We start from the raw sequence: 24434 nt of genomic DNA, 5'->3' as shown, positions 1-24434 counted from the left end.
GAATCTTATAATAATAAAATAATCATAATTCCTTCCTTCCATCTCTTGTATCATTGCTGTCATTCATATCACTTATATATAAGATAAGTCATATACATAGGCATATAAAATACATAAGCATACATAATTGTTCAAAAATATTATTTTGAACAAAGTGTTGTCTGTTAGATCAATTAACAATAAAAAAATAAAAGTTTTTATTTTACCTTCACTTATTCTTTCTTCAGGGTTCTTCCTTTCTTTATATAGATCCAAATTTCTGACCTATATTATTTTCCTTCTCTCCAAAAAACTTCTTATATTTCTTGCAAGGCAGGTCTACTGGTCTGCTGGCAACAAATTAACTCAATTTTTATTTGTCTGAGAAAGTTGTATTTCTCTTTCACTTTTGAAGGATAATTTCACAGGATATAGAATTCTAGGTTGGTGGGGTTTTTTCCTCAACACTTTAAACATTTCACGCCACTCTCCTTTTGCTTGCATGGTTTCTGAAGAGAGTAATTCAGAAGTAATACTTACCTTTGTTCCTGTCCAGGTAAGGTGTTTTTTCCCTCTGGCTTCTTTCAGGGATTCTTCTTTATCTTTGATTTTTAGTAGTTTGAAGATAATATGCTTAGGTGTAACTTTTTTTTTTTTTTGCTGTTTATTCTGTTCAGTGCTCTCTGAGCTTCCTGGATCTGTGGTTTAGTGTCTGACATTAATTGGAGAGGAGGGGAATTCTCAATCATTATTGTTTCAAATATTTCTTCTCTTACTTTCTCTCTACTCCTTCTGGTATTCCCATCATACATATGTTACATCTTTTGTCGTTGTCCCACAGTCCTTGGATATCCTCTTGTGTTTTCTTCAGTCTTTGTTCTCTTTGCTTTTCAGTTTTCAGAAATTTCATTGATATATCCTCTAGCTCAGAAATTCTTTCCTAAACCACGTCCAGTCTACCAATAAGCTCACCAAAGGCATTCTTCATTTCTTTTAGTGTTTTTGTATTCACCATTTCCTTTTGATTCTTTTTTAGGATTTCCATCTGTCTGCTTCCATTGTTCGTTTGTTCTTACATGCTGTCTATTTTATCTGTCAGAGCCGTTAGCATATAAATCATAGTTTTAAATTCCTGATCTGATAATTCTAACATCCCTGCCATGTCTGGTTCTGATGATAGCTCTATTTCTTCAAATTGTGTTTTTAGCCTTTTGGTATACCTTGTAATTTTCTTGATAGCTGGACATAATGTACTGGGTAAAAAGAACTGCTATAAATAGGCCTTTAATAATGTGGTGAGGTGGGGCATGGCGGTGTAGGGGAAATATTCTCTGGTCCAATGATTAGGTCCCAAGTCTTCAGTGAGTCTGTGCCTCTGTGCTGTGAACTTCACAGCTATTTCTACCCTCACCCCTTAGGTGGGATAGGATGGCTAGAGTGAGCTGGAGTGGGGTATTTCCCTTCTCCCACACGCAAAGCTTGAGCTGGTTACAGTTGGGTACTTCCATTCCCCAGGTCAGTTAGGTTCTCATAATATATCCCAGCAGGGTTAGGCTGCAGTTAACTAGTTTCTCCTGAGAGCAGGCCTTGTTAAGAAGGACAGAGTGCTCTAACGTATTTCAGGATGGTTCTTTTCCCCTCCCCTTGCTAGAAGCCCAAGGCGATTTTTCTCTGATATTTACTGTGGGAATCTGGTTGAGCTCCTAAAGGTAAATTTCACAGTATTGTGGGGGCCCCCTATGACTGGGTCCCCCTGGAGTTTTTAGCTCTCGGAGTTGTCTGCACTGTACCTCCCACAATTCATCAGTTACAGTTCAGGTTTTCTTACCTCGACACTGATTGCCAAGGCATTTTCTGCTTGTGAGCCTCTGCTCCTCTTAGCGGTGACTCCCTGCATTTGCCTGTGTTTCCAATCTTGGAGGCAGCGGTTTGCCCTGTGTTCTTCCTTCTCATGGATTCAAGACGAGTTGTTGGTTTTTTCAACCTGTTCAGCTTTTTACTTGTTAGGATGGAGTGGTGGCTTCTAAGCTCCTTGCATGTGGAACCGGAAACCCCCAATTTTGAACAATTTTATTTTAATCTAATTTATTACAGTAAGTCTTAAGTTAATGATCCTGGTCTTCACCCTTTTCTTATCTCACCAACCCTATCCTCATCCCCCTTTCTCCCAGCCCTGTCTTATTTCTTCCACTCATTCTATAGATCCTCACTTAAATATCTCTTTTTCCAAGACGCTTTCCCTGACCTTCTAAAATAACTAAGTCCCCAAACTGAATATCCCTTCAGCGCTCTGTGCTTACCATATCATAACATTCATTTCCACTTTCAGGACTTGTTTTTCCCTGATGAACTCTCAGTTTCTGGTTCGTTGGCCCGGGTCCACTGTCAAGCATAACATTTGACGCTTACTAGGATCTGTATTGTTTTTGTTGACTGGATAAATAACAAGAGCATTCATGAATTTCAGATGTATTAGACATTACTAGCTTTTGCTTAATATCAATAGTAGTACTGACCACAGCAGAATTTTAAGGAATATGGTTATTTTACAGTTTTTCTAAAGCATGTTTTAAATGTCAGTAGTTAAAGCTAAGAAGTACATTAAATATTATACTTTTGATACGGTACATTTATTTGTACATTATATATATATGGGTTTGTTTGTTTTTTCAGGATGCAGAAGAATACACAGATTTGCCAGTAAGACACAATGAAGATCATATGAATAGCGAACTGGCAAAATGTCTTCCATTAGAATCAAATCCTCATTCATTTGACAGCCCTCACACCAAAGCTCATCTCCTACTGCAGGCACATCTCAGCCGAACCATGCTGCCCTGCCCAGATTATGACACTGATACCAAAACAGTGTTGGACCAAGCTCTCAGAGTATGTCAGGTATGAAAGTCATTTCTAATTACCTACATTTTCTCCCATTCTCTCTGGTTTTTTTCTTTTTAGAATAAAATATACTTGCATTTAAAGATTTTTATTGTAGCATTGTTTAGAAAAAATCTGGTGACTCAAATTAAGGATTTTTGAAGGAAAAGCAAATATAAATGCAGTAAGATAACAATTTTAGTCATCCATTCAATCAAAATTTACTGAAGGTAAACTAAGTGCCAGGTACTTTGCTAGGTTCTGAGCATACAGCAGTGAACAAACAGAAGAGAACCTGCTGTAATGGGCTTTCACTAGAGATGGTGAAGACAGACAATTAAAAATATAAGTCAAGTGGTGATCACTGCTATTTTAAAATAATAATAAAGCATAATAAAGGATATATGGAGAAAGATGGAGGGTGCCATTTTGTACTATTTTTTAATGTGGTATTCTGGGACTGTCTTTCTTATGAGATGACATTTAAGAAACAAAGGAAGGGAGTGAGCTGTGGAGTTATTCCAAACACTAAGAAGAGCTAGTGCCAGGATTCATGTAGGAACTTACTAGGTATATTCAAGAAAAATCAAGGTGGCCATTGTAAAAAACATGAAAAGGGGTGGGTAGAAATGAGGTCAAAGAGGGGTGGGAGTGGAGATTAAGATAAAATGGGGTCAGGTCACGTAGGGAGTTTGTAAAACCATGGTAAGGCTTTTGGATTTTACTCTGAATGAGAGGGAAGCTGTAGAGCAGTGGTTCAATAATGGTTATGGTGGCTCTATCTATGAGTATTTACCATATTAATGAAAATGGAAACATTCTCAAATATTTATTACTTCATTTTTAAATAACACTAATATACCCATTATTATGTAATGATTTTTCATGAAAAATAACTATTTTCCAAAACAATTAGTGAGAACTGTAATAGCATTTTATATTTTTGCAAGTATCTTTCATGTCTAGCTTAATAGAAGTCAGCTAAATTCGTTTAACACCTTTTGCAAGCAGTCTGTTACAATATGGTGTTTTAATTGAAGTATATGAAGGAAATCCAGCCTCACTGAGATACGTAGTTTAAAGAAGGAAGAGTATTTTTACAGCCTTTTCAGAAAATTGTAGATATTCTCTGATACTATACAAAACCTTGACATGTTATATTCCTTAGTTAGTTGCAATGTGGAATCTGAAACCATATCAATGAACTTTATACCTTGAAAGCTGTAAGGCTAGGCAAGAAATGATGGTGGCTGGACCAGGTTGGTATGGGTGAGACTGGTGAAAATTGGTTGGGTCCTGTATATTTTTTTAAGGAGAATCTGCTAATGGATTGGACAAGGGTTTTTAGGGAGAGCAAGGAGCCAAAGATGATTCCAAAGCTTTTCTCCAGAGCAAGTGGAAAGCTGGAGCTGCCATTTGCTGGGAGACGACTGTGAGAGGAGCAGGGTGGGAGAAGCACACCTAAAGGATTGAGCTTATAAGAGATTTTGATTTTCTACATTATGGCTTTTTGGACATTTATATATAAAAAACAATTTTAAAGATTTTCAAAAGACTGATGTTTTTAAAGGTAGAATAAATGAGTCTGTAAAGATTTGTGTATAGGCATTTGCAAAATTAAAGACTTAGAATAACCCAAGCATCTTTCAGGTTATAGAACACTGCCAAATATTACAATTCCATTTATTAATTCTGTATCTGTGTAGAATATCTACATAAATATATGAAAATATATCTAGAGAGAAGATCCAGAATAGTATTGACCAAAAGATTAAGTAGCCGTCTCTGTGTAGCAGCATTTGGGATGATTTTTAATTTCTTCTTTATGCTTTTCTGAAATGTTTGAATGTTTTCAAATGAGCTGCTAACAATTTTATGATCAGGAAAAAAAACGCTTAATTTTATTATTTAAAAGAATAGGCCTGTTTCATAAAATAGAGTATGCACAAACTATCAGGAATTAGAAGGGAAATAAGGCTATAATAAACAAGTAAATTATTTTTACACCTTTTTTGTAACTAACATTTGGTTTATCTCTCTAGGAAGATGGTTTGCCACTCTTTATTAGTCACACTTTATAAACGAAGGTTAAAGTTCCTAAAGTTTTAGCTGTGGCCCTGGATACTCATTTGTGTTTCTTCTAGCTATTTTTTCCCCCTCAAACACTGACCTGTTAATGAACTCAGGGGTCAGGAAGGGTTGGAGAGATGTTGCAGGAGGAATTAAATTTTTATACTTACAGGTATACTTAATAGGTGTACATATTTATATCATATATAAAAGTTACAGTGTATATCAACTCATGCATACCTTTTCACCACTCAGTTAATAATGATTCAAAGGCTATATAATAATAGAAATTAGCAGTTTCACAAGAAGTCTATTTCTAAATGTACTGTAAGGGAAAAGGATTCAATCAGGTACTTTTAGCCTCTATTTCAATATTATGTACAGTTTCGTGGATATTTATATTTCTTGATTTTTTTTACTCCTTCTAAATAACATCTAAAGAGAAATAGTTTTCTCTTTAATTATAAAAGTAATACACTTCATTGTAGAAATTTGAAAAAACAATGTATTAAAATTAAAGTCATGCATAGTAATTATATCTTCACCCCCATCAATATGAGGCTCTTTTTTTGTTAATGAATTAATTTATTTTAATTCAAAAATTTTTTTTTAATTTTTTCATTTTGAAATAACTTCAGACATAAAAAGTTTATAAAAATAGTACAATGAAATTTCCATATATCTTTCACCCAGCTTCCCCTAATGTTAACATTGCCTCAGTACTGATCCAGTCCTGTTAAGTAATCTACAGACCTCATTCCAGTTTTGTCCATTTGGATTTTATCCCACTAATGCCTTTCTCTGTTCCAGGATCCAGTCCAGGATCCCACATTGCGTTTAGTTGTCATGTCCGCTTTAGTCTCCTTGACTTTCAGGACATTGGCACTTGTGAGGAGTATTGGCCAGGTATCTTATAGCGCTATCCCTCAGCTTGGGTTTGCCTGATATCCCCTCATAATTACATTGAAGTTATATATTACTGGCAAGAATACAATAGAAGTGATGTTTTGTCCTGTCGGTGTATCTTATCGGGAGACTTGTGACATGGATGTGTGTTATTACCGGGGATGTTAACTTTGTACACTTGAGGTGGTGTCTGCCAGGGTTCTCCACTGTAAAATTACTTTTTTTCCTTTTGTAACTAATATGTTGTGGTGATATACTTTGAGATTATGCAGTTATCCTGTTTCTCATCATATTTTCCTACATTATTTTCATCATCCATTGGTGACTTTTGCCTGAAACAATTATTACTACTGTGATTTTCTATTCCCATCATTCCCAGAATTTCTGTTTTCCTCCATTTATTTATTTACTTTATTCATTTATTTATATATTTATTTATTTATAAGTATAGGCTCACGAGTGCTTGTTTTTATTAGAGAGTGGTTTTAGAGACTAAAATCTGGGTGCTTGTTGACTCCATCACTGCCTGGATATTATTGCCTCTGGCCCCCTCAGTGGGCAAAGCTAGGAAATATAAGTATATATACATAGACATCTATATCTATTTGTATATCTGCTTAGCTGTGTGTGTGTGTGTGTGTGTGTGTGTGTGTGTGTTTGGGTATGTGGGAAACATTTGTATTCATAAAACCATGAGTTCATTCTAATACCTCCAATTCCAGTTTAACACCAAGGGTTCATTTTAGCCTTCCCCTTTTTGAAATTTTGACTCTTTTCTCCACCTGTGAGAAACTTGGCTCTTATTAATCAAAATATGTTTACTTAATTCCTCCATTCTAGCACACTCCTGATGTAGTTTTAGAATGACTAACGCTTACTCCTGCAAAAAAACAAGTTTACTAACTACAGTAGTTGTGTATAGTTCTTTTTTGTCTTTGGAGGCTCAGAGTTTCTTTTTCTTTTTGCATTTACACAAATACACACTTGCTCTCTCACTTTCTTCCTTTGCACATTTTTATCATGTTATTTTATATCCTTTTTTAACTTAATAATTTACAACATTAAATATTCTTCTCAAGCATAATTTCTAATGGCTGCACTGTATTTCTTCATAAGAAGGTCATAGTTTACTTAATTAGTTCCCTGTTGTCAGACATTGTGTGTGCAGTTTTCCTTTAGTGTAAATTATAACATTAGTTATGCTTATAAATATGGATTTGGCTTTTCAGAAGCCACCTGGAAAGAAACTTAGTTGCAAAGGGATGGCAACCAGCTTCATATCCTAAATCCCCTCATTCCTGCAGTTTCTTTGTAAGATTGTGATAAAAGTAACAAGTCAGGAAGAGGAAAGAATATTAGGGTTGTTAATGGAAAATCTGGGGGGGAAGTCATGACTTGATAAAATTTTCCATGACTGAGTGACAGTTTTCATCATTGTACCCTATTGTTCTCATTTGATACATGGATACTATTGGCCTAGAAGGCATTGGTTCAAGCAGTTTTCCAAGCTGCAGTCCTGCTGGCTGATTGAAAATTATACTACTGCCCTCATGCGACATCAGCATGACCTTGTGTTCTGTGTATGGGACTCAGTGCCACCAGCTCTTACTATAAATTCTGCTCTGCTACTTAGAGCCTTAGTATAAGGCCTTAGGCAAGTCACTGAACCCCTGCTGTCTGAGTAAAAATAACACCTTACAAGAGTGTGACATTAGTTAATATTTATAAAGTAAACAATGATTTGAGGACTCGAGCTAGGTCTATCTTAGTCTCCTCATTCTTAGTAATTCTTTTACTTCCTTGCTTTTTCATGGTCATTTAACTCTAAGTTTTTTATTCCCTTTAATATATAGAAATGTACCTTTTACATGAGCTACCATTTAGATTATGAAAACTCTGTATGACTACCCGTGTCCTGGGGAATCTTTTACAAAAGAAAAACATAGTTGTTGTAGTAGTATTCACTCTGGCTTGAGGTCAGAATGCACAGTATAGCCTGCCTTCTCTTCTTGTACCCATTTGAAATTATGTATCAAGGTCATTTATGTCATTTTTGGGTTTAAGGTGTTTTTGTCATGGTTCTTAATATTTTACTGTTACTAGCATTTCCATCTCCATCCCACCCAACAAAAATAAGAGTAAAAATTTCTGTACGTATCTCAAATTTTTTAAACCTGCTTAAAATACACTAGTTTATAAATTGAGCAATTATGGAATTGATTATTCTTGCCATTAGTCTTTGAGATCCTCTTCTTGATTATGTTAACTCTAAAATATATTTGTAATATGTAGTAAATGATGTGACATATTTTGTGTGCCAGATGTACCCAAGAAAAACTTTATGTTAGCTTTTATGGGAAGATGATACATAAGAAATGCCCAAAATTAAAGTGACTTGCCTAAATTTTTCAAATTTGATGGCAAAGTCAGAACTGATGAAAAGTGTCTGGTGTTTTGATTAGCCCCACACTGTTTTTTTAATCAAGGGACAAAGAAATTGGTTTTCAAAGAAGTCAAATAACTTAGTTAAAAGGTGATCTTTTGAGGCAGTCCATGCTGAAACCAAATGGAGATAGCAGGACTTTAAATCCTGCTCTAATAGCTCTGATCTTTTCTAAGAAGCGCCCTAAGTCTTTACGTTAAAATCATCTTCGTTTAAGTGAAAAATAATTAAATACCAAGCCAAATAGTATAAGAGTACAGGTTTATATCTTAGCCACGCCCACTACCTCCTCTGTGGTATCTACAGCAAAACTGCCCAGTAACTGGACACTTTCAGATGTTTAAGGAAAAAAGGGAAACCATGGCTCGAGGAGCTGACTCAGTGAGCTGAGGACCAAAGGGCTGTGTGATTCAAAGTGTAATTGTGCTGTCAGTTTGCTGGGTTAATTCTGGAAAGTTGCTTTCAGATATAGTAGAGGCCATATTTACCCTTCAGCTAATGCTATCTACCCTGCAGCCTAAGTTTAATAGATCAAAACATCTGTGTGCACAGTAATACTCTTAACGACTACACGATACACCTCATGAAAGGAGAACACACACACACAGAGAAATAAGACAGTGTAGATTGATTAGAAAGATCTCTGGAAACCTGTGCTTCCAAATTGAAATTGGAATTAATGTATATTAAATACCAAATTCAACCAGGATATTTGGAGAACTGCATACCATCCCTGTACTCCACACCAAAAAATTGCTATTTAATTATGGTCCATAAGGCAGGCCATCATTAACAGTGGTGCTGGTGAACATTTATTGAGGATTTTCTTTGTACCAGGCTCTGTTCTACTTGCTTCGTATTGCATAGACTCATTTGCCCTAATAACCCAAGGAAGCAGTACAATTATTATCCTTATTTTACAGATGAAGACTAAGTAACTTTCCCAAGATTATAGCAGAAAGAAAAACAGTTTTCAGCATAGGTTGGATATATAATAAAAGTTTATCTTACTGGGTTCCCTTTGCCCTGTAAAGATGGATCTAAAAATTGTACTCATGGCCTAGTCAGGATTTATTTTAAAATATGAGAACTTCACAGGAATTTCTACATTTTTTAGACCAAGAATTCCCACTAGAACATGAATAATATTTTTTAATTAATCCCTTCTTTTCAATGTATACTCAAGTCACCTCCCTTTAATTACTCTAGTTCCCTTTCAACAGTCTGCCTATAATTACTTTAACCAGTTTCCAAGAGGGACTTGTTAATATGACTGATATTTGTAATTGCTTTATTATATCACTCTATAGTGTCCAGTTGATATGTTTTTTGTTTCAGCTGCTTATGATCCTTCTCGAGGATTTTATATCATGCTAGGTAACGCAGTGAATTAGCCATTTACTTCTTCAGAGTCTCCCCTAAAACTACAATAATTGGAAATAATGGGGGAAAGATCAGATCGCTGATACAACCACAGGAAGAAAAAGGAATGCCATAATAATTATAAGATACTCCTAATAATAAGTAGTGATGCACACTGTAATGACTGTGCTTAGGTTTACTATTACAACACACATACACACATTTTATGTTCCTCTTTCATTCTTCACCGTTTGCCTTCTCTGCTTAGGTTAGGTTCTTGGCTTCTTTCACTGGGTAACCACCACTAGCGGGGCTCCCCTGGAGGCAGCTTTTGTCCATCCCCCTGGTCCTTTTTGAAAAACTTCAAACGTCTAGTAACAATAGGCAATCTCAGAAATTCCCTGTCCCAAGATACAGAACTACCAATTCCCCCAAAAGATAACAGACATCTCCTCTTTACTGTTGAGGGAGTGTGAAGTTCTGTATTCTGTATACCAAGGCACATGTTTATATAGATTGAATTCATGTTCCATTGCACTAATGGAAGTAGGCAAAAGGTAAACCAGGAGACTGGCTTTGAAAATAATTTAGGTGATTCAGTGCCTGAAAGGAAGACCTTTAAGGAGCTATGTTCTGGTGGGTAAGTTTCCATTGTTTCATAAATTCTTGCATCTGACTTTAATATAGGAGCTGTCATTTTACATCATTTTCTTTAAGGCCCAAGTTTTTTTGAACAACTAAGTTTCCAGCCTTTCTTCTCTTTCACACGAGATAATATGTAACTCATATACCACTCAAATTAATGTTATCGTGTTCCAATAGGATTTATCAATTGTCACAAAAGGTGTTTGTCAAAAAATAACTTTAATAAGCTGCATAAATAGAGAAAGGGGGGAAATGTATGAACTGGTATGCTTTCCTCTATTCAGAAAACCCTCTTAAATTTGCAAAACCGAATCCCTAAAAGTTTATTGGTAGGGTTGTTGTTTAGCCCAAACTTCAAAACAATAATTTGACCTCTTTATCTCTCTAACAGTTTCTGATAAACTTAAAGTGTATTACATTTCAGATAACTAGTATCATATATTTTCTATAACCCACAGCTATTCTGAAAACACATTGTGTCTTCAAACTATTTTTTTAAGTATTTTAATCAATAAACTTAAGATATGAATGTATGCATATATTAGAGTCTGAGAATAGAAAAGAATAGGATAAGGGAAGCAAAAGACACAATGATATGAATATTTTTTATTGATCTGGTTATTTTAACTGAGAGATACTTTGACTATAGCTGGGTCTATATTTCTATTAACAAATGATCCCCATTTTTAGTAGATTAAAAAGCTAGAAATATTTGACGATACCACGAGATAGAACTGCCATGGAGCAAGGCTAACATAACCTTTGAGGAGTATTTACCTATGGATGCACTAAGCACAGGCTCAGTGGGCTATAAATTAAATGTATTGAAGAATGTCAGTGTCAATTAAATGAACAGGTTCTAGAATCATAGAGTCAAATACAGTTAGCAGTGAAAATAGTCCAGGTGGTGCCGAGCTTATCAAAAGAAGTACTTGGTCAAATCCTTAATCCAATACTTGTAAGAAATGTTTTGATGTAGCAATGGTAGATAAAATCTCCTGTATATTCTTAGTAGAATCCTTTCACATTTTTTAAATGCTTATAATTATTATGATTAGATCAAATGAAAAGCTTATCTTTAAGTGGACAGTACAGCACAATAGGCTTCAGAAAGCTTCTTCAAATCATTTTGAGAAAAAGATGGAAGGGTGATAAATAAATAATTTTTAGACTTCCAGAATTGGATTATACATAATTAGTAATCTACAAAGAGTTCATTTCTGCAACTGAAGTCGTTAAAGGATCCTAAGATGAAAATTACACTATTAAGTTTTAAATATATCTTTTATATTTTTATGGGTATGTTTCAAGGAATATTAATACTATGAGCATACATTTAGAGGATTCTGATTCATATTCAAAATATGCTGGAACCTCATCAATAACTATTTATAGTGTCACTGACTGTTAAGGTGACTTGGGCATAATTCTTGGCACATAATAGTTCTCAATATATCATGGATGAATGGAATGAATAAATATTTCACTTTTTCCTTTCTAGTTCTTTCTTAAGAGAGGATTGAAAAGGGAGATTTACTGTGTGTGGATTCTCACAATGTTTTTAAAATTATCTGCCAAATCTGAATTGTCTACTAACAAATGTAGTCTGTTTGTTGTAAACATTCATGTGACCTTATCAAATTCATAGAGATAGGGAAGTCTAATTCAGGCTGCTTTCCTAGCAAGACTGCCAGGAGCTCATATCTTGCCATAGAAGCCTAGTGAGGTTTCATTAATGGATGTGTATTTCAAAACAAATAATTTTAAATGAACTTAATCCTGAGTGATTATTCTTCCAGATGCAAAGATCTGCACTATGGTGCAGAATCATCATCCAGCTAGTGCTTATTTTATCCTGTATCAAAGTTACATTTTAATTCCACAGTAGAACACCCAAAACACCTAAAACAAAGCACCATTCCCCACTACAGACGCAACACAGAGCTAATGCATTTAGCATTTCCAAAACTAACACAAATGTGTGGATTTTGAGGTGTAAAACACCTTCACTTACTCTTGTGGATTTACAGGTGATCTCCCTTCAAGGACTATAATATAATTTGGAAGGCTATTTCCCCCTGGATGACTCTACCTGTAAGCCTTTGAATGACAATTTGGTACTGGTTTATTGATGATATGATGCTATTATGAAGGATCCTTCTACCTCCAGCTCTTCTCCTCATACCCTCATAACAACCCTTTTCCCGGTTGGGGCTGTAGGAAATGAGTAATGCTTAACCCATTTGTGTGATCAATTCACTTAAGCAGCTACTGTGAAATGTTAATCACAACTTTAATTTGTACTGCATTAGCATTTTGATTAACTTGTAGGCTTGCTAGCACACTTGAAGCGCTTTTACTCATAGTTACAGCTCGGAAATGACTTTTTGATTAATTAAGTTTGTTAGACAGCAGCTGAGCTTCCTGAATGCTAACCTTCTGGGGGTAAAAGTTCAGGAGAAAGTTACTGTGAACAACTGTTGCTATTGAAAAAGATTCTTGTAAATGTACTTATAGCATTTTAATTATTGACAAAATATTGTATCATTACTTGTAGCTGACCTGAACCTTTAAAGGAGTGTGCCTTTCTGTCAAGAAAGCTTTTCTTCACGTTTTCCCATCATTGTAAAACTTCTGGGAGCTCTTGAACTAAATAGTGCAGTTTCTAGCAGATGTCTAACAACTAATGTTTTAACAGGCTGCCTAGGATGAATCTCCATAGTTTCTTTTTTAGGTAAACTTTGTATTTTAGAATAGTTTTATACTTACAGAAAAGTTACAAAGATAGTACAGAGATTTCCTGTATATCCCACACTCAGTTTTCCTCTGTAATTAACATCTCACATCAATATGGTACATTTGTCACAATTAATGAACCTTTATTGATATATTATGATTAACTAAAGTCCATACTTATTCAGAATTCTTTAGTTTACTTAATGTCCTTTTTCTATTCTAGGATTCCATTCAGGACACCACATTACATTTAGTTGTCATGTCTCCTTAGGCTCCTCTTGGCTGTGAGTTTCTCACACTTTCATTGTTTTTGATTATCTTTCCATAGTATTTTGCACTTTCATGATGTTCCATAAGTAACAACTTGGTTTCTATAAATTAATGAAATTTTTTTTCTCATTCTGGACTAAGTAAGTCTTTCTCTTCAACTCTGACCATGTATTATGTTTATGTCATTTCATTTGAACAAATGTAGCAACATTTTCTAGCCATTTCAACCTTCCTCATGACCTTATTTTCATGTGGTTTTTGCAGTCCCTACACTATCACTAGATACGTAGGATGACTATCAGGAGATGTGAGGAAAAGGAGAAAGTTTCCTTGAAGAGGAAAAAGGCTAAAGGGAGGAAGAAGAGAGAATGCAGGTCATCAGAATGCTGAGAGGGAGTAGAGAGGCTGGAGCATCTCTGTCCGCTCCATATGCTCACCCTACAGCCACAGCTGGAAGACACTGAGAACTAAATTCACAGACTTTGCAAACTGAAGTTTAGAAAGTTTTTAACAATGGACCTTAAAGCTACATCTCATTATGCATCTGTTAACATGCCTCTTGATGCACATTGAAAATGATAGTTTTTCTTTTAGTGACCTAAGTCAGTGTTGCTATTTCCTTGCAGTGAAGTTGACTTAATTCAGTCACAGTAACTTGGATTATTTAAACCCAGAATTCACTTATGTTTCAAAAGATATTTAATGCCTGCATATCAAATATTAAGATGTAGTTTTATAACCAAGTGGTGGGTTAAAATTTATTTTGAAATTTTAGGTTTTAAAAAATCCTGTTGACAAAATTTGTTCAGAGACAGTAATCAGCTAAATGCATAATACTTTTGTCTGGAGTCTGCATTTTTCTGTTAGGTAGGGGAAAAAAGGATAGATGTAAACCACTTTAAATCCTCCTTGAAATAAGACAGGGTATGTAAATCATTCAGAGGTTGTGGACTATAGTGTGATGAGCACAGAAAATGAAATTAGAAAACCAAAATCAAGTCTTAACTTACCACTTTTCACCATTGCAATGACAGTCACTGGACTTATGTGAGTTTCAGTTTTCCCATCTGTGAAAAGGAGCCCCTACTAACGTCTGCCTCATACTTGGTATTAAGAGCTATTTACAAAAGTATTTTGTAGTCTACACACTACTGTACAAATATTTTCATCACACTACATGTGCATACTGTCTGTACAGTTTGTATATATGTCACTGCTACCTTTCACAATAATTGAATGAAATGTATTTGATACAAAACACAGATATATTGTCAAGCTTGCATTTTAAGTATAATCTATAGTAGCAGAAAACAAAGGAAAATATCTGTAGATTTGGATAAATCTATCCTTTGCAGAAATAGTTAACATCACTGTGAAATGTGGTTGAATTTAAATGCCAAGACCCAACTTGATATGCTTAGGGAATTCTTGAAATCGATTCAGAATAAGTATTGAGGACATGAGGTGTATTCAAGTCAAAAAGCATGCCGTTGGCTTCAGGACCCTTTCAGCCTAAAAAATTCTCTTCCAGAGAGTGTCCATTCTCTGAACTCTAGTTCGTTTTGATTGTGGGGATGAGGGGCAGGTTGTTTCTGGTGGGGGTAGTGGTGGTGGTTTTACCTTTGCACAAAGCCGGGTTCTTGAGTTTGCCCTGTGAGTTCCACATGAGGATGAGGTCTGGGCTGTGTAGAGTATGTGTACCCCTCTTTGTTTTTGCCTCTCTCTCTCCTCACCCATCTCATCTCTCCTTTCTTTCTCTCTCCCTCCCTCTGTTGCTCTCAGTCAGACATAGGCAGACACAAACACCACCTCATTTCTACATTCCCTGTGAAACTTCTGAGCTGACTCATTCTTCCTGTTTTGCCAATAATCGAAGTCTACCTCCTCTGAGCTCTCCAATCTTTCTTCTCAGATTCCTCCTTCTTTTACCGGTGTATATTTTACTTTGTGTCTGTAAGATTCCTTTTTCATCTGTGTTCTTAAGTCTGAATCTCTTTCCCCACCTTCCTTAAACCCCAGTTCACAGCCTTCAGCTCCATTCCAGCTCCTGCGGTCACCAGAGTGGCTTCAGCAGATGACCTTTTCAACACTGTAATCGCATGCATCTCAAACTCCTCTGCTCTAATCATTACTATAACCACACCGCTTTTGCCATCACCTCCATGGTATCACCCCTCTGACTCTCCTCTCTCACCTCACTTCTTTACCTGTCAGCTTGACTGAACGTTTCTGTTACTCATCAGCCGGGCATCTCTCCTCCCCTCCCTGATCCCTCGGTCCAGTCCTCAGTCCCCTGTGTCTTCACTTGTCACTGGCCCTAGAGTTGTCCATTTCAACAGTGATGTCACCAGTAACCTAAAATCTCAACATCCAAATTCTCTGCTTTCACACCCAAATTAATCCTACTCATTATTGTCGGAAACAATCAGAAAACATTTCTAATTATTTCAATTTCTACTTGTTTCTAATAATTTCTATAATTATTATTTCAAAGTCATGCTGTTGAGACTCAACACTGCTCTGGTTTTTATTCACATCATTAATTCCCCCAGTACTTACTCCAAACCTTTTCATGCTCCTTTACAGTACTTTTTCCCAGGAGGAGGCATCACCTCCAACTCGCAGAGGTGACTGAGACCCTGTGATAGGAGTGCTATCAATTTCCATTCTCTTCCTTCAGAGCTTCCCTCTCTCGAGTGAATTTGTGTGAGGTCTCAGTGACCTGCTGAAGCCTCTCTTCTCTGTGAGGCCCTTGCTCACACGCCCCGGCAGTGGAACCCTCTTCTGATCCCAAGAGGGTCTTTTCTCTCTGCATCTTATTCTGTGCCTACTGTAGACTGCCTTCTCTTTTGACTTAGGCTTTTCTGCCCCTAACTCCAAGGGTGTTACAGTCCATCTGGAAAGATAGAAAGTGAACTTTATAAAAACAAGCAACACTATAGTGTGAGTATATTGGCATTTTATTGATGAAAGATTAAAGCTTACAGAAGATAGACACAAGCCTAATCAAACTCCTTGGTTTTTAAAATTTTTTAGATGAGAAAAATACCATTAAGTCATTTGCCTCAGGTCTTATGGTTAATTTAAAGGCACAAGCCTCTAACCTCTGAGGCCAAGCCTCTTTCTAGTATACCACACCATCTTCAAACCAGTATCAAGTGTTCATGAATTATGCATCTGTTTATACTTCATCCAAACTTATTGTTTGCTTTAAACATTGTGTTGTTGGGAAACCTTCTCAAAGTCTCATTTTATCTTGTAGCACATTCATCAAGGAATCTTCTGTTCTAATCTAGGACCCGATGGAATTCCACACACTTTCCTCTCATCCTGAACTTTATAGGCAGCGTCCTATACTAGTTAAAAGCAAGCACTTCGGAGTCAAGCTCCCCAGAATTTGAATCCCAGCTGTACCAATTAACCAGAGCTATGCAGCTTTAGGTATATTTCTTTCCCTCTCTGAGCCACAATGTCTTCATCTGTACAATGGGTTTTTGTTCAGTAACTTTAATAAGATGGTTATCAGAGTATCCGACAAGTAGTACATGCTTAACAAAGGACCACCGTAAGCAGGTATTTCAGTAGTGCCCTTAAGAGTCCCTTACATGCTCTTACCCCTTTGTTCTTTTCTGCGTTTCCTCATCTTATCTCCAGGTAACTGCCGCTCTGCTATCCTCACCTCTGCCCCAAAGATGCTCATTTTAACTATTCTGGCTGCCCGCTTTGTGCCCAGGATTTCTGAGTCCACATCCCTAGCCCATACTCTCTCTCCAGAGCTCACTTATACCTGGGCTTCTCACCTGGCTTCACAGTGGCACCTCGGTTAAAATGCGTTCAAAACCACACTCATTGCCTGCTTTCCTATAAATAAATGACAACCCCACAGTTTTTGTTAATTATGGTAAGGTTTTATTTGTGGTTTAACTTCATAAATCAGTGCAATGCTAGGAATCATATTTCCACTCTCACTGCTGGATGACAAAGAATTCTGAGTCAGCAATCAATTGAAGTTGATTTTAACTTAGTAGGAGAAAGTCTTGTGCGTGGAGTCAGCCTCCACCCATTTGTTCGCATAAACTTAGAATCATCCTAGCTTTGTCTGATAGGTAGCATGCCCAGTAGAAGATGGGTAAGAGGTAAAGGGGGATTCAACATTTGCCTAACGTTAATGCTAAGGTGGAAGAATGTGCAGAGTTTTTTCTCCTCGGTGTACTAAAGCAACCTTTTGTTGTTTGAGTATTAAATCTCTGTAAGGAACTTTGAGGTGTCTTGGGGAACTGAGCCATGATCTCTAGCTGTTACCAAAGCCAGCCCCATTCTAAGGAGGAGCATATACCTATTAGTTCTTTTTTTTTAATACAATTTTTAAAGGTTACACTGCATTTACAGTTATTACAAAATATTGTCTGTATTCCCCGTGTTGTCCAATATATCCTGGTAGCCTGTCTCACACCCAGTAGTTTGTACCTCCCACTCTTCCACCCCTGTATTGCCCGCTCACTGGTAACCACTAGTTTGTTCTCTATATGGGTGAGTCTGCTTCCTTTTGGTTATATTCACTAGATTGTTATATTTTTTAGATTCCACATATAAGTGATATCATACAGTATTTGTCTTTCTCTGACTTATTTTCATTAGCATAATGGCTTCCAAGTGTATCCATCTCACTGCAAATGGCAAAATTTCATTTTTTTATGGCTGAGTAGTATTCCATTGTGTATATATACACCACATCTTCCTTATCTGTTCATCTATCGATGGACACTTAGGTCACTTCTGTATCTTGGCAGTTGTAAATAATGCTGCTATGAACATTGGGGTGTATGTATCTTCCGAATTAGTGTTTTCATTTTCTTTGGATATATACCCAGGAGTGGGATTGCAGGATCATATATTAGTTCTATTTTCAGTTTTTTGAGGAACCTACATACTGTTTTCCATAGGGGCTGCACCGATTTACATTCTCACCAACAGTGCACGAGGTTTCCCTTTTCTCCACATTCTCGCCAACATCTATTTGTGGTCTTTTTGATGATAGCCATTTTGACAGGTGTGAGGTGATACCTCACTGTGGTTTTGATTTGCATTTCCCCGATGATTAGAGATGTTGAGCAGCCTCTCATGTGCCGCTTGGCCCTCTGCATTTCCTTTTTGGAAAAATATCCATTTAGTTCTTCTGACCATTTTTTAGTCGGTTGTTTCTTTTTTTGATGATGAGTTGTATGAGCTGTTTCTGTATGTTGGATATTAACCCCTTATTGGTCACATCATTTCCAAATATCTCCTCCCATTCAGTAGCTTGTCTTTTCGTTTTGTCAGTGGTTTCCTTTGCTGTGCAAAAGCTTTTAAGTTTAATTAGCTCCCATTTGCTTATTTTTGCTTTTATTTCCTTTAGGAGGTGGATCCAAAAAAATACTGCTGCAATTTATGTCAAAGTGTTCTGCCAGTGTTTTTTTCCTAGGAGTTTTATGGTATCCGGTCTTACATTTAGGTCTTTAATACATTTTGAGTTTATTTTTGTATATGGTGTTAGAGAATGTTCAAATTTCATTCTTTACATGTACCTGTCCAGTTTTCCCAGCACCACTTATTGAAGAGACTGTCTTTTCTCCATTGTATATTCTTCCCCGCTTTGTCGTAGATAAATTGACCATAAATTTGTGGGTTTATTTCTGGGTTCTCTATCCTATTCCATTGATCTATGTGTCTGTTTTTGTGCCAGTACCATACTGTCCCACCTGTTCTCATCTACCAGGAAGACTGCTGTAAAAGATAGTGAGACATAGGGAGTCCTTTTCCTAGGCTCAGTCATGCAGACGTATGTCAGGGTGACCTGCCAGACCCTCAGACCCATTTACCTGGACCATCCCTTAGCCTTAGCCCCTTCAGGTACCTACCTGCATGGTGACACGGACTTGTCCACTCAAACTGAGAACGAGGCCCATGCCCTCCAGTTTGGCCTGGGCGGCAGGGTCTGTCTTTGGCCTTATGTGTCCCCTGACTTTCTTGCAGTTGCGCACCTCTGCTGATGAACAGCTCTGCCCACTCCATGCATTTGCTCCCCACCTTACATGCCCTGCTCCTCGAATCCCTGTACCACTCAGTGCAGAAATCAACCCCCAAAGGTCCAAAGGAAGTCCCTCTGAGAAAGAATGAGTTGTTTCAGGGTGTTCTTTTCATCTCATCATAGAGGAACGTTAAAACAGGTACCTATTTACTGAGGTCTAATATTGAGGCCTAACAGATCTATACTGTTCCAGGCAGTATAGTAGATATCTTACATCATACATCATCTCATTTTACCCTAATCACACCCCTATATGGACATATAACACCCTTCTATCAGTGAGCAGTCTAGCGGTCATAGGGTTAAGTGATTTCCCAAAATTCACGCATAGTAAGTGGGACAAAATTAGGGTTGAAACCTATGTCTGACATCAAAGCTTGTAATGTTTTCCTGCGCTGTGCTGCCTTTGGCAGATGTGCAGTACCTTAGGTCGAATGTTTGTTATAATTATTGTAATTGGATGTTTACCAGTATTCTTTAATAAATTGAATATTTCTTGAGTGCTCTGTGCTAGGGCTACAGTTCCAAAGACTACTTCCAGAACCTGGCCATCAAGGAGTCTGTATTTAATGGGCACATGTGTAAACAAAGACTCACAATAGGATAGTGGTGGCATGTGTCAAGGTTAGCAGATACATAGGAAAAGAAGTGCCTACGGTCCATCAAGTAGCCTTCACAGGAAGAAGTAACATTTGAGCTCAACTTGAAGGATGAATAGGAATTTCCCAGGTAGACATGGTAGAGGGAGCAGGATTTATAAAAGGAGAACCTGCAGAGAAGCGTTAACTTTTGTCCTCTACACGGCGTGGAGCTATTGAAGAAATTTAGGCAGAGGAGTGACGTGATCAGTTTTGCCTCTGTAAAAATGTACTGTGGTAACAATATAAAATATGGATTGAAGAAAAATTAGATGAGAATGAGGATAAAGGGATATTTATAATATTGCAGGTGAGAGTTGATGAGGGTCTGTGCTATGGCAGTGGCAGGAGGGGGCAGAGAAAACAGGACCCACAAGGGAGTGGTTGGGCACAGCCATGTGGCAACGTTTTGTTCAGCACATTTGCGTAGTCACAACCTTGTCTCATCCTGGATTCTTGGTCTCCCTACCTGCCTTTTCTTGAAATTAAAACAAGATAAATAATAGTTTTCAATTCATAATACAGCCTTTTCATTTACTTCATGTAAGCAATCACTTTGCATGATTTTTTACGTTCCACATCTGGATCATACAAAGAAAGATTGTGGGGAACTCTCATAAATTTTATGAAATCTTTCAACTTCATCATGAAAACTTCAAAGTTAAAAACATACGGTCGGTCCATCCAGCTCTTCTAGTATGTGAGCTTGTGGTCTGGAATTTATTTCCAGTCAAGTTGTAATGTAAAAATCACAAGTAAAATCACCATAGTTACTCCACATTACAACTTCTGACATCATCATGATACTGCATTACTCATGAGGTATAATTACTCATTTCTCTTCCCTTACGGAGTTCGCGAGTTGTGACTTGTGAGCTAATACTTTTATTTTCGTCTGAGTAGTGTTGCTCGTGACCAGCTTGTCTCATATACTTCAAAGACAAAGTGTTTAAATCAGTTGTGCAGAGAAATAGGAAGAACAGAAGTGGGCTTTCCCTAGATTTATAAACATATACCTTTGTACATGTAAACACTTTCATATGCACACATACACATATACATACATATAAGTATACCTATTATACAAGCCATTAGGCTTTATGATGTACAATTAGTAGGCTCATGGGTGCTAAAGACCAATTTGACCATTCTGTCACGCTAACCATGGCATCCAGAGACGTGGATCCATTTCCCTGTAATGTGTGTAAAAAGACCACAGATTGGTTTAGCCAGATGGTTTTTAAACTATTTTACTTTTCGTAAATTAGAGAACTCTAAGTAGGAAATTCAAAACTTAGAAGGAAAATATGTCTGATTCAGTAGTACTAAGTAGTATGGCAAATCAATTTTACTAACATAATAGACCTTTAAGAACCATTTCTAAAAATGTACTAATAGATTTTGTACAACATTTTATAAATATTTTACCATCAGTGAAACGGTAAAGTATCATTTTAGGCATTTATGAGGTACATCTGATTTCTTTTACCCTCATCTCTTCATTTCCCAAAACAAGAGGGTACACTCCTAAAACTGTATAACGTAGCTGCCTCAGATCATGATATTAACTTATGTGTCTTTAAGTCAGCATTCACCAGAATCTAATTTAATTGAACTAGCTTTGCCTGTGTAAACTTCTCCATTGTTTAAATAAGATTTCACTGTTTAGTTTTGCCTTAAGCAAATGCAGCCGTTTGTTTGTCCATAAAACATTGGATTAAATGTATAGACTAATATGAATAGCTTCTCATCCTTCCACGTGTACCACTGGTCCTTCCCGCTTTTAGTGTGTGGTATAGAATTTTCATTGAAAACCAGGGCTCTGCCTTTAGCCTGCTGTCTGGGGAAAATTCATTTTTGGCAAGAAGACTTCTTATCACCTTGCCATTATTGCTTTTAAATTTGGAAAAGACTACCTGAGATTTATGCTTTAAACGCAGCAACTAGTGCTCTTGATACAGTGGATTATAGAGGTATTTGCCCTCGAGGTACACTGAGTTTTTCTCTTTGTTTTATTACTAGGTGCCAATATTATCTGCTTATCTTTGCTGACCTAAAAAAGTTAAATATTTGGCGCTTTGTACAAAGTAATGTTCAAAAACTGCTGTGAGAGGTTCAGTGTGTTCCCTCCAACCCAACTGTAGTTTACTTTTTGGTTTCTATTTTAATTAGTAGTAATTTAGAGGTATAATGCTTGGGGTGTTTTGTTTTTGTTTTTTTGTTAAGGCTATCATCATCAGACCCCCCACTGAGGGGGCAGGTGCCATGGTATAACATGTGTTCTCCCTGTTCAGGCAATGCTGGACGTGGCTGCACACCAGGGCTGGCTGGTGACTGTCCTGAACATCACCAACCTGGTGCAGATGGTGATCCAGGGGCGGTGGTTGAAAGACTCTTCTCTTCTTACGATACCACACATAGAAAACCACCATCTTCACATTTTCAGGTAAGTATTTTCATTTTCGATGTAATAGGATTTTATTATTTCAAACAATTATTTCCTTTACATGTATGGTCACTTGAATTTCATGTGGTGCCTAGAATACTGATTCTTTACAGTGAAAATGCCCATGTTTCCCAGAGGGAGACATGGCCTAGCGACATAGCATTCCCACTTGGAATTTGACCATTGGTCCCAAGCTGAACCACAGTTCATTTTAACCTTCTATTAAGTTGTTTTACATTTGCAACATCGAATACATTTTCATTTTAACTGTGTTTATTCCTTTACAATATCAGCCTTCATTTTAAAAGACGTTATTAAAGTGCTTTGTGACCTAGAGCAAAATAAATTACCAGTTTCTTTTATTGCAGAATAGATTTGAGGGATCAGAAATCTGTTGTCAAAAGTAAACTGTACATCTGCAAAATGTCCAAAACTGAGCAGTTATATATACTAGCAGCTCAAGATATAACCCGCGTTTAAAAGAAGAGTTTATATTCCTGATAAAATTTTTCAATTCTTAGGTCCTATGTACATGGCTACATATATTTTAGCAAAGGAAACAACAGTACATATTACAGGCAAGGTTGGCAGTGTTCAAATGAAAATGTTTCTTTCACACCAGTTGAGAGATACTCTGCAGCCAAAATATTGGTTCACAGTCATGTAAACAAGCAAAACTGTCTGGCTGTGCTTGCCATCATGCACCCTCTCCCTCTCATCAGCTGGACAAGGAGTGGCAGCCCTTTGAGGCATCTGGAGACATACGCCAACCAGAACCTCAGGCACACATGGGGGGGTCTCCTCAGGGAAGGCCCTCCATTTGACTGAAGTATACTGGATTCCAGGGCAGGTGTTTCCATGGTGCTTGAGTCCCCACCACAGGATGTCCCTGGTAACTAAAAGGCACATTCAGAGGTGGCGGGGGGCCACACCAGCAGCAGGTGGCCTGGGGGGAAGAGCAGATACCTCATGTGCCTGCAGCTCAGTTTCAGGAACCCTTCCGATATGGTACTAAAACTTACGGGAGTTGGATTTCAGCAGAAAAGGAGACACATGAGGGTACTAACCCGACAGCACATGGGTCTGTTAGGGAAGCCGGTTGGGGCCTAGGAGATTTGATCCAATTCTTTACTGTTACCCAGAAAAGTGCTGTATTTGTCTAATTTCAGTGATATTGTTCATCTTGCTATATAAACAGGAAATAGATTTAGGTAGATTCCATTCCTGGTGATCCAGCACTATTTATGCTATAGATCTCAAACATTCCCAAAATGCACTTTTAATTGTATGATCTCAACAACTTATAATGAAAACTTTGTTCAAGTACTTATATTAGAGACATTTGCCTGCATCCATTTAAAAAATGTCAGGGGGCTTCCCTAGTGATGCAGTGGTTGAGAGTCCGCCTGCCGATGCAGGGGACACGGGTTCGTGTCTGGGTCCGGGAAGATCCCACATGCCGCGGAGCGGCTAGGCCCGTGAGCCATGGCCGCTGAGCCTGCGCGTCCGGAGCCTGTGCTCCACAACGGGAGAGGCCACAACAGTGAGAGGCCTGCGTACCGCCAAAAAAAACATGTCAGGGCTCTGCCAGTTCCGTACTTTATCCACATGGAAGCATTATCACACTTTAGTGCCTTCCTATAGAAATCACCAACTGTCTGTCAACCCTAATTATCTACTGAGCTCACATATGATTTACACGTTTTATGTCGTGATAGCCAAACTGCCTTGGATTGATGAGAATGCTGTCTCACTGAAGCTTAACAACAGTGGCCTTGGCATGGACATATATACACTACCAAATGTAAAAGAGATAGCTAGAGGGAAGCAGCCGCATAGCACAGGGAGATCAGCTCCGTGCTTTGTGACCACCTAGAGGGGTGGGATAGGGAGGGTGGGAGGGAGACGCAAGAGGGAGGGGATATGGGGATGTAGGTATACATACAGCTGATTCACTTTGTTATACAGCAGAAACTAACACACCATTGTAAA

At 37.4% G+C, this 24434-nt stretch overlaps 1 protein-coding gene across 2 annotated transcripts in view; it reads left to right on the top strand.

The window, feature by feature from the left end:
* The window catches only part of ASCC3 (activating signal cointegrator 1 complex subunit 3), a 337466-nt gene that overhangs the window by 304742 nt on the left and 8290 nt on the right, over window positions 1-24434 (top strand). For both annotated transcript variants that reach the window (XM_089921889.1, XM_022553310.3), the window contains 2 exons: window positions 2653-2877; window positions 22291-22442. In XM_089921889.1, coding sequence (XP_089778015.1) covers window positions 2653-2877; window positions 22291-22442 — 377 coding nt within the window. The remainder of the gene's footprint in view (window positions 1-2652; window positions 2878-22290; window positions 22443-24434) is intronic.

The sequence above is a fragment of the Delphinapterus leucas genome, chromosome 12 (assembly GCF_059928025.1).
Source record: "Delphinapterus leucas isolate spDelLeu-1000000601 "Yukka" chromosome 12, BTC_Dleu_Yukka2, whole genome shotgun sequence".
NCBI classification, from domain to species: domain Eukaryota; kingdom Metazoa; phylum Chordata; class Mammalia; order Artiodactyla; family Monodontidae; genus Delphinapterus; species Delphinapterus leucas.
This window is presented reverse-complemented; position numbering and strand designations above follow the sequence as displayed.